Source organism: Spodoptera frugiperda, chromosome 8 (genome assembly GCF_023101765.2).
Source record: "Spodoptera frugiperda isolate SF20-4 chromosome 8, AGI-APGP_CSIRO_Sfru_2.0, whole genome shotgun sequence".
Lineage (NCBI taxonomy): Eukaryota > Metazoa > Arthropoda > Insecta > Lepidoptera > Noctuidae > Spodoptera > Spodoptera frugiperda.
Window position 1 is genome coordinate 3,952,667 of NC_064219.1, and position 12,137 is coordinate 3,964,803.

Consider the following 12,137-nt stretch of genomic DNA (forward strand, 5'->3'; position numbering starts at 1 on the left):
ACGTCACGCTTCGTAGCGGTTGCGTAGCCTTTTTATTTACTCCATAAAATCTCGTAAGCTTGTCATATCGGCCTGTGACCTACATAAGTAAGTCTTTTACAGTATTCTCGTGACATTAACATCGTGCCTTTTATTCTGAATGAGGTAAGCATAGTTGTATTGTAAAATGGTTTTTACAAGTTTTTATATAGATTCAACTGTTTATTTGACTTTGCCGTACGCTTGGTTTTTCCCTATGTTGTAGATCACACAAAGATTTGTTCCATGAATCGAACTCGCGACACGTTACACAGCATTCAGTTACCTAGCCACCATGCCAACTGTGCTGTAATTTATTTAATACTAACTACTTTCGCACGGTTTACCCTCACTGCTCGGCTCCTATTATAGCGTGATTTTTACAGTCGTTCCGGAGATTAGCGCGATCAAACAAACAAACTCTAACAAAAAAAACAAGCTTTATATATTAGTATATAGAAGCATAGATATAGATTTGTATTCATTATAATATATGATTATTTAGTCTGAAACAATTTGTTAATGCTTCAGCTTATTATCTATAATATGTTACATGACTTCTTTCTCTTAAGTTCCATGTTACATGAAACAAGATTAGTGAGATGTGGGTGTTTTGAACATGTTTGAATATGTTCTGGGAATACGGGGGCGATGATGTCATGTTATATCATTATGAACATAAGGAAATCCGCCATTTTGGAATAAATAGTGATGTATCTACGTATGTTAATGGTGTGAGGATTAACTAAACATTATATGCTTTAATTCTGGGATATGATTTGGATAAAATGGCACAACATATTGCTATGTGATTATTATATTTCTTTTATTTACTACAGTCTACGACATTATGAGCCTTCTCTAAAACTAGATTTAATAATATACAACAGCGGCTTCCAAGCCAACTCAGCTCTTACCCTGACTGTATACCAAATTCAATTTAAATATAATCAGTAGTTTCAGCGTGATTGACAGAAAAACATCCAAACAAATAAACTTTCACATACACTGTATAATACATATTATTGTATTATTAGTGTTGTAGTATGATTATCTTTTGTAGAATCGTACCCAAGACAACAAGCTTAGCAGAAATTTATTATCTTTAAAATATTTGAAAAATGTTCATAATTTTCTATGAATTCCGAGAGTGGTTCCTCAGTTTACACGCACATCAATTTTCAGTTAAACCATTACGGGCCATGTCGGACGACGCTTTTAGTTGGAAAATTTTTGTTGCGAGTTAAAGACTTAATGAAAACTACAACTATTAACTACAGAAAAGAAATCTATATCACGCCAAAAACCAAAACAAACTCATTTACTAAATAAATTAATAAATCTTCTTAAAGAAAAAACCCAGCACGTATAATTAAAAGTATCCACTTATAATTATCTCGATAGCCATCTTATTTGAACGCAGTTTGATGTTATTAACCCCCTACCGTCGGCTAGAAAGATGATATCATGTAATTTGTAAGGGAAAACCAGACCAGACGGTGTCCATTACTTTTTATTTTGTAGATCATAATTGATAGGTATCGAATGCCTAGGGGCAAGTTGTTGGGGGTTTGATAGAGGGGGTTATTACACCCACTTTCCTATAGTTAAGTTACAGTTATTAGTTTCGTGTTATAGTGGGTGGTGTTTGGTGTTATTGAGTTTTGATGATTGCGATGTAAATATGTTTATTTATTTATTTATAACTGTTAAGGCACGTCAATATATATTGTGAATAAGATATCTTTATGATTATTTCTAAAAGAAATTTTGGATTCTGTGGTTTTTTTTTAATTACAAGTTTTTCCTAAATAAATAATTGTTTAATTACATAATTTTCCTGTTCTTTACATATTTAGTAATTAAATTATTACAGCTATATGCCTTTTTGCATTTCACTAGCATTTTAGTCCAATAGGAGTAGTAGCTCTCTCTCGCTTTTATCCCAAAATCGAAGCGAGATTGAGTTACAAAAATGCTACTCGAAATGCTAGCATAATGCGAACGTAAAGAGATCATGACTTTAGAACATATCAAACAACATCATTTTGACGTTTTTGGCTAGGTTCTGTAGAACTGCAGTTCTCTTTTACAAATTTAAATCCAATACGAAGGCAATGTATTACAAAACCCCACTAAACATATTCCTTATTCAGTAACCATTATAGCCATTTTAAAAGCCTCTCTGAGCTGCATCAACATAATTAAATATTACCCCGAGTTATTTATAATTATGTGATAAAATGGTCTGCAATGTTCCCATTAGCTGACGGTCGACACGTCCATCATTTGAAAACAAGGGTGACATTTATACTGCAATGGGTTAAATATAGACGAATAGGTTATTTTAATGTAAACCGGTTTTATTTAGCTTGACCTGTTTGTTTATTTGAGTAAAATTTAGTCATTGGCATTTAACCTTCTTTACGTCCGATCGATCTGATATTTGGTGCACACAACATAAAATATTTTTAAGTATTCATAGTTAAAACACTGATTATATAATAAAAAACTGATTATATTCCGATTATATTTTGTTATGGGATAGGACAGAAAAAAATAAATAAAGAAACAAAATAATAAATCCGATCTGCATATCAAATCGAACATCAGGTATCCATTCGTCTGTCGTTCTGTCTATCTGTACACGTATTACTCAAATGAAAGTAGAACTTATTTTATTGTCAGAATATCTGTTATAGTAGGCAAGTCGTATTATTCTTATGTAAACTAGTTTGGTAGGCGGGTATTTTGGTCAGTTTTATACGTACAACAACGCGTAGGTGTGTGTTTTATAATAACTCTCGTGAGACATACTAAGTTAACTAAAAAGCCACGGTTTACTCGCGTAAATTAATGGAGAAAAGCTCTACCAGTTTCGAGTCTGATCATGATGAAGAGTCCCTCTGTGACTCTTAATTTACTTGAGTAAACCGTGTTTTTTTAGTTAACGTAGGTGTGTATGTTCGATGGGATTGTTATGTTCTTTTGGTAAATAATAAATCTTCATTACATTGAACGTGTTTGATCGATGTGATCGAGTGATGAATGTGAGTTGCCATTAACTTTTTTAAAAGAAGAGTTGAATATTGGACTATGAAAATTACTTGATAACAATATCATTAAATACGAGTAATAAAACATTTTAAACATCTATAATACAATCGCCAAAGATGGCTAGGTTCCTAAGATGGCCCAACCAAATCATTACAAAGTGCTTTTATTTGTGTTAAAATGCCAAAAATTCTACTACGATACTTATTTGGAAATCTCAAATTGTAAACAAATGTATTACAACTTCCAATATGTTTTTTCTTTCCTTTATTTATCTGAAATATTTTACAAGGATTTGAAATAAAGTGGACCTTATTAGGTACCTGTTTTTACATAATTATGTAGAATGAAAAACTATACAAACCAAAATACCTATATCCTATACCTATACACACCAAATATATATAACAAAGAAAAAAAATGCACTGCTCTACACAAGACATCGTACACCGACTCATTTTATTTTTCTCCGAGCAAATTACAATTAATCTACAGCAGTCGACCTCTTTATCCCTGGACGCTCGGCCCTCTATGACGTCACCGTACCTATTACACTCCATGTCCTCAGATATTACTCGCGCTCCGTCGGACCGCATGATTATCACATTTTGAGGACCGTTCCCTCAGAATACCCTCTCCAATGTTTACCGGTATCATCTGAATCTAAATTTAATATTTAACTGAGAGAACAAATGTAAATATGGTAGGTGAAGGTAGAGTTGTGTGTTTTGTTAAATTATGGTTTGATTTTATGCTTTTAAATATCTGTACCCTTAGTACAAGTTTGGCAGCGGAAATGAACCAAACAATCAGAGCGCCCAACGTGTTCTCGTTTCATTTTCGTTTAACGTAAAGTAAACCCGTACTAAGGGTACGGGCCTAGTTTATAGTTACAGGTAACTAACCAGACCACAATCTACCCCTGTTCCAAATTTCTTCCCGATCCCTTCAGCCGTTTTGATGTTATTGAGTAACAAACAAACACACAAACACAAACTTTCAAACACATAAAACACTTGAATACTACCCTGTAGATTGGTAGGTTGTCCTTGCTCACTACAAGTGCAGATCTGATTAATTCCAACAACGTCGTAATAAATACAAAATAATAGTCTATACGTCTACTTACGTTTTGCCTGCCGTAGGAGTGTTTGTTTTATTGCAGCAACTCACGCAACAGAATAGTAGAAAGAACTGACTCAAACTATTGCACAATGATGCTTCCTACAAACGATTCAAACGAAAAATACTTCAAACGATTATATTTTCCAGTCATCTTGGAATTGCAACGCATTGGATAAGAATCCAAGGAATGTAGGTACATTGTACATACTTCAACTGAATTCTACCGTAGATAGCCTTTTAGTAGAGGTGCCGAGAATATTTTCACACAGATATTTTCCTTCGCTCGAGTAATATTTACGAAGTTTAACAGCATTGCTATCGCCTTTGTGTTTGGTTAGGAATATCGACGTTTATTCTACCATCGGTATTGGCGGTCGTAAAATGTAACCGCTGAATTTCTTACTCTGTTGCTCCTTTAGTTTTATGGATGGATAAGAAAAATACTCTTTTGTTCTGAATATAAAGTTTTGTGTGTTGATGTTTCTGTCTGTGTTACCAAAAGACGTAAGACTTATTACACTCAGAGTTATTTAATGATTACTTAAACTATTCCTTAGTAACGATTTTGTATCCATAATAATTGCTAAAGACTGGGGTTAAGTAACCATTAAATAACTCAGAGTCAATTAATGGTTACCATTACCTAAGACAGTCCTAAGAAAATATTTTTCCGACCAAAACCTTCTCCGTGTGAGAAGAGGCCTTTGGTCAGCAATGGTCACTAACAGGCTGTGGGTGGATGATGACGAAATGTACACAAAACCTTTTGTAACAAGAATAAAACAATTTAGAAACTCCAATAAATACCAAAGTCTACTTACATAACGTTATTTTCAAACAGACATTGTAAGGGTGCCTTTCCACCAAAGAAGTTATATGTAGCTATGCTGCGAAGATGTATTAGCTAACTTGTGAAACTATGTGACCTTTTCCACTGATACTAAGCTATGTAGCGGTGCGAATGCTATGAAGATGTTCCGCCGCAAATTAGCTGTGCGAGGAAGATGTGCAGCTCGAGTATGCGACGTATCGATAGTAGGGAAACCATCCATAGCACACATCTGTAGCACGCATCTTTCCATATAAAAAACATCTTAGTTGAACCCGTTTCCACTAGTGCTAAGCTATGTGTACCAATTAATAAGTTTGGTGAAAGCCAAAAGCATCCACAGTAACGTAGCATAGCACATCTTTGGTGGAAAAGCATTCTAATACATAAGTTACTTTCTCTGTAACATATGGTAATGGGACAGACAAACAGATATATCGCGGGTACCATTTCACTCCTAAATAATGGACTCGCCTTACTGTATATTGAATGCCTTTGTTTTCTACTAATATGTATCTTTATTTTACTCAATACAAATAGGAATTTTGTCTAGATTTGTGGGCAATATTCAAATGTGTGGTTTATTAAGTTGTGGAATTTATATTGGTTTATTTTAGGTCTACTTCGTTTATCGAGGCGAAGTGAAATATGTACAAAGAAGTTTTGTATATAATTTAGAGTCTAGGAAAGTAGATAATATTTATAAGTTTTCTAGATATTCTAAGAATTCGCTAAACAGGAGGCTGGGATCGCGATTGTTTTATGGTAAATATAATATAGAATAATAGACTCAACTGGTGAAAATTGGGAATGAATAGGTAGGTGGATATGGTATAAACAAGATACAATATAGATTTCGATTTAGATTACAGTCATGATCGTCCCACTGCAGGGCAAAGGCCTCCCTACCCTCCTTTCATTCCTCTCTGTTTTAAGCTTTCCGCGACCAATCCTTGTCATAGATGTATATAATATAACACTTATTTTTAATGGTGCAAATAAACTGGTTTTCTTTCTTTCTTTCTTTATAATACCTATATCCATATATATTTACTCAAGCAGACTTATTAAATACCTAGATTATATAAAAGGCCATGTGTTGCGGCTACTAGCTTTTAGAAAATTATCCGCAAACATCAGCTGTGTTTAGTAAGCACACTTTGAATACACCGTTATTACGGTAATAAGCAATTAACGTAATGGACTCAGTATTTGTTAGGTTACATAACATCTAGTAATTACGCTTTGTAATCTCCAAAGGAGTTGGGTAGATATACACTATAATCAATGCAGTCATTATATTATTAGCCTATTTTTACCACATTGCACACCTAAATGAGAACAAGTGCTTTTTATCCTTGTCCTAAGTTATTTTCAAATTTCCGAGCGTACGGTGCGTCGCGTTTCACACGCGCCTCAAAGAGCCATCAGGCCACCACAGATGTAGCCTAACAGGGCTGATGCCCGATACGGAGCCGCGGAAGACCTGACTGGTTGCCAGGGCTCCGGCTCGAAAAGCATGAGTAGGAACAGGGTGATTTTTAGTCAGTAAGTCTAAAATTCACTCTCGCTTCGCCCAAGCCAGGAGAAGTCATTGGATGATTTTCTCTCCCGCAAACATGTTATTTTTAAGTTGATTCAAGTTCCTGTTTCATTTTCCTTCTATTGGTTATCATCTCTTCATTCGTTCTATAAGTTTTTTTGTGATTCACAAATTGTTATTCCGCATCGAAGTACCTAACATTATGTGTGAATGAAATAAACGTATGCTCGATACAGGAGAAAATCTGTCACAGGAGAAAAGATGAAAAATAAATACAATTTAAATTGTTTAAATACACAAATATAGCAGAAACCAATACAACTTTGTATGAAAATGTTTACCCACATGTTTCGAAGCTGATGTAAAACCAATATAAAGTTTATGGATGTATGTAAAGCCGCCTTTAAGTACTGAAATCAGATAAACAGGTATTGCTGTTATCAGTTCAGCTTCGTGGAACAACAAGAGTTGCGGGGGGTTTAGGATTGTTCACACTGAACGCGTGATGACGCAAAAAGCCTTGCGTTTTTGTAGCAACATAATATTTGCTATTACTAACAATACTAACTGACGTACTCAGATTTTGTTCCGAAAACCATTGCTAAGGACTGAGTTAAATAACCATTAAATTACTCTGATGTACAGTGGTCAGAGAGTAATAGTAAGTAGTAGCAGTTTGCACGACTGTCAATTTGGTACCTACCCACGAGTTTAGTAGTGAAAATATCACGGATTTAATTGATTATAGTCCAGTCATTTGGTAGTTTTACCTGGAAAGTTTTCCGGGAGTGTTGAAAATTGGTGAATTTATAGATTTAGGTATGCTCTTTTCGAATTTCAACTTTGCCACCTCGTATAACCGCCGCTCGCGCCGCCATATTGAAAAAATGGCGCCTAAAAACGGTTTTTTATTAATATCTCCGTTTCGACGCATTTTACGAAAAAAATATTTATCTACAAAATTAAACTAGAGAAAATTTCCTACAATTTATGTATTGATAACTTTTTCGTAAAATCAATAGTTTTTGGCGTACAAGCGCCGCAAAGTATTATTCATCTGCACCACCACGTGTACAAACAATGTGTGTTGTGCAGCAACGACTGTCGCAACCGAGGGCTGGGCTCGCTGTTATTGCAGAGGTAAGTCCCCTGTTTGAGGAGTGGCTAGAGAGGCACCATGGCGTCCTCACCTACCGCCTGACGCAGGTGCTTACCGGACACAGGAGTTTCGGTAGGATCCTGTTCTTGATTGGGCGGGAGGAAACGTCCGGGTGTCCTCACTGCGAAGACCGCCCGGAGGACACGGTGGAACATATAACATAACACATATAACATCAGAAACAGGAACCTACCGAACCTACACACATTGTTTGTACACGTGGTGGTGCAGATGAATAATACTTTGCGGCGCTCGTACGCCAAAAACTATTGATTTTATGAAAAAGTTATCAATACATAAATTGTAGGAAATTTTTTCTAGTTTAATTTTGTAGATAAATATTTTTTCGTAAAATGCGTCGGAACGGAGATATTAATAAAAAACAGTTTTGTGTACGAGGTGGCAAAGTTGAAATTCGAAAAGAGCATACCCAAATCTATAAATTCACCAATTTTCAAAACTCCCGGAAAACATTCCAGGTAACCCCTTTTTATCTACCAAATGACTGGACTATTAAGATTATTCTCAATAACTACCTAACAGTATACGGAATGGTAAACGATGTTCATTATAATGAAAATAATTGTTAATGGACTTAAATTTTTTTAAGGAGGAAAAGTCCTCCAATATCTTCTTTCGCCTTGGGCGAGGTGAGAGATGTCTCAAACGCTTACTGACTAAAAACCAGCCCGTTCCTACTCCTGCTCTTTAAACCAGACTCCTGGTAAATCCGTAGCTACTGGTTAGGTAGCCCGCAGCTCCGGGTATGGTTTATCGTATACCATTTACGCAGCGTAGCTTAACATTATTGTGTGAAACAGTCCTTACAGAATCAACGGTTTTGACGCATAGGAAGGGGATTTGCGGCTTCCCAAGCTGATTGCAGGCTTTACTTCCCTTTGTAAACTAAATTAACGATTATATCTCTACAATCACATTGTATTTGAAAGTTATTTATAGATAGACACGTTGGTCGCAATTGCGACTACTGGACAAGGGATCTCGAATTCCCGGGTCGGACAAAGTGTTACTGGGTTTTTTTTTAAATCGGTTTTTGAAAATTTTTCTGTAGTAGCATGGAGTCTGGAATTGTGCCTAATATATGGCAATAGACTCACCCCCTATTACATGGGACTTATTACACAAATAGTGAAAAGTTGGTGTACATTGTATAGTGGCATTACGTGCCGTAATGTGTACCTCTGCCTATCCCTTCGGGGATAAAAAGGCGTGACGTTCTTGTTTATTTATAGATTACCATTTCACTGATAATAATTGAATTTGCGTTCCGAGAACAGAAACTTCTTTAATATTAATCTTCGAGACCAATTTCTTAGGAATTGACGTCGATAGAAACATGGTGTTCTTATTATTATTATAAAACAGTTTTATTTAACTTGCCTCGTTTGCTTATTTGGGTCAAATTTTGTAATTGGATTTTTTCCCCTTCCTGTAGATTGATCGATCTGATATTTGGTAATCTCGATATGACTTTAAAACCGCTTAACATATATGTTAAGCGGTTTTTCTAAGTATTACGTTATGGTAAGTATAATAGACAGAATTCAACGTTTCCGATTTATATGAATAAGCTTTTGGTGTATCTATTTATTATAAAATAATTGCGGGTGTATTATTACGTCATCTAATTACAAAAATGCGAAGAACTTCTTCAACACTGCATATAACAACGTACTTCTCTAATTTCTTAAAAGAACTTAACTGTTTTTGAAAGACAACATCGCCCAATACCGTTAAAATATACAAACCATATAGCATCTCAATTCTCTCCAAACTAGAGCGAAGAAATCGAATCCAATTTAAATATTTGAATTTGGAAATTGGAACTATTCAAATAAGAGTTTATGGCTGGAGTTTTACGAGCAAAATTGTCTTTGTCTATAGTTTCTTTGTGCGATCATTAGGTGTAAAGAGGTTCTATTCGTTGTTTAAAACAAAGTTTTCTTTACTTTAACGAGTTTTGTTCTTTTGTTTGGTCTGAAAACCTTTATTATTACTATAAAAGACTACAATTACTACAATTATTTATCAGTAGTAAGTTTTTACTTTCTTTAACGTAATTTAATTCTTTAATTAAGCGTTAGTGCTTCAGGTTTCAACTTTAGATTTAGTTCTTTAGTCGTAATTATTCTTAACTTTCTCGTAAATACATTTGTTAAGTGTAATAATGTTGTCTTTCTTTTTAGAGTTGTTGATTGAGAAGATTTAATTAGAGTAAATAAAACAATCTATAGTTTATATTTTTCACACTAAACGCCTACTAAGAGATAAATTGATCTATCTAGAACTACGAATTTAAATTACAAAATAATACTGTTTTTTGTATAAGCCAGTAAACGACCAGATGGTAACACCTACCTAATGGTAAACAATCAGCGCCGATTGTATGGACACCCAAAACATCAGAGGCATTACAAGCGCGTTGTCGGCCTTTTGGGGGTTAAATTCCTATTAAAGGTTGTTGGGGAATCAGGCAATTGGGAAGATTGGGCTTCCGGTAACCTCACTCACATAACGAAACATAACGCAAGCGTTGTTTCACGTTTATTTTGTTCGAGGCCGTGGCATCACTCTGGTCGAGCCGACCTATACGTGTTGAAGCATAACTCTCCCATACTTACACACAATTCAACTTTACTCTCTGTGCCCTAAATTATTATTAAACACTTCCTTTTATTCAACAGGTATAAGGATGTTGGACCAGCCCTACATGACCGATTTGATCGAAGCGAACTCCATGGGGCACGAGCCCCATAAGATACACATCTACAGCGCTTCCTGGGGGCCTACGGATGATGGCAGGACCGTTGATGGACCCCGTAACGCCACCATGAGGGCTATTGTACGAGGAGTGAATGAGGTAAGACTTGCGAACAGTAATTACATATAGTCCTATGTAGACTTATATTTTGTAGTATATTATAATGAGCCTATTGCTATAAAACAGGCACATGTCCAGACTCCGTGCTGACACTGAGAGATTATGAAAAAAACCAGTAATACTTTGTTCGACCCGAGAATCGGACCTGAGTCCGGCAGTCGCATTTGCGACCACTCGACCAAAGAGGCTGTCTCTCGTAATCCGGGGATTAAATCGAAAATAGCCGTAGAACCATCCGATTACCAAAAATGTAAAGATATTAAATTTAAAAACAGTCCTTTCTCTATCGACATATTTCATCTATTTCCAAACTAAAATAGATATGTCAGTGCTTAAATCCGGTGGTTGATAAGTGGCTAGAAATTCAACACTGACATAATCTGATAAGCCGGAAATAGAATATATCCACAGATGTATTTTAACGCACCCCAGTACCGGTCAGCACTTGAAATAGACGATACACGTGTAGCGAAGGTGTGGACTAGATGATGTTCTTTTAAATCGTATATAATATTAGAAATGCTAAAGTTTTATTGATGTACGCTTGCAATTTTACAAGCGTGACGATGCAACGTCACGCCTTTTATCCCCAAAGGGGTAGGTAGAGGTGCACATTACAGTACGTAATACCGCTGTACAATGTACACCCCCTTTTCACCATTTTGTATTATAAGTCCCATGGAATAGGGGGTCCGATACAAACTTTTGGTAATACACATATTGACTACTAAAAGGAGAATTTCATCTGTTTGTGTGTGCACTTAGGTATTTATTTTATTTTTTCGATATACCTATTTGAAATAATTTGCTAGTTGTGTACCTATTATAATTATAACAAATGGGTTTTCTAAAAAAATAATTTATTTCAATTAATCCTAAATTAGGCACTTTTGAAACGTCAAATTGAATTGTGCGTCAGTCTGTCTGTCAATGAAGCTGGGCTATCGGCTATCGGCTATCGTCTGAAAATTGGCATACATATAGTCCGCAGTAAGGAAAAGAACATATTTTTACCACAAACAAAGCTGAGCGTAAAAGCTAGCCACAAACAGATTATGAATAATATATATCTATCGGTTTTCCTAGCTCCCATTCACGTCCCACGATAAAATAGTTTAAACAGCCCAATAAAGTGTTTAGTACCGTATATATTTACTTAGAATACATATAAAACTATATCGCACGTGATTACGATAACCGCCATAATATATTTTATGTTAGTTTTAAAGCAGTTACTGTACCGTACTGGGATCTTTATGTATATGTATATAGGTGTTTCATAAAACTCCGAAAGTTGGTTATTTAATTTTATGTAAATAGTTCGTGTTTTTATTTTATGAGGGATGATGACGGGGTATTAAAATTAAAAATCTATTTTAGACCGTCAGTTAGGTAATGAAAATTATTATCAGATACCTACGTATTTTTTAAAATTTTGTTGTGTAAGAAAACAAATACTTAGATAAAACGAATAATTTCTTTCATAATTCATCATTAAAAATTCATT

At 35.1% G+C, this 12,137-nt stretch overlaps 1 protein-coding gene across 1 annotated transcript in view; it reads left to right on the top strand.

Annotated features, from left to right (window-relative positions):
* Positions 1-12,137, top strand: part of LOC118275521 (neuroendocrine convertase 2) — a 94,527-nt gene that overhangs the window by 67,990 nt on the left and 14,400 nt on the right. Inside the window, exon 7 of the mRNA XM_050695241.1 lies at positions 10,434-10,609. Within this exon, the coding sequence (XP_050551198.1) occupies positions 10,434-10,609 (176 nt within the window). The remainder of the gene's footprint in view (positions 1-10,433; positions 10,610-12,137) is intronic.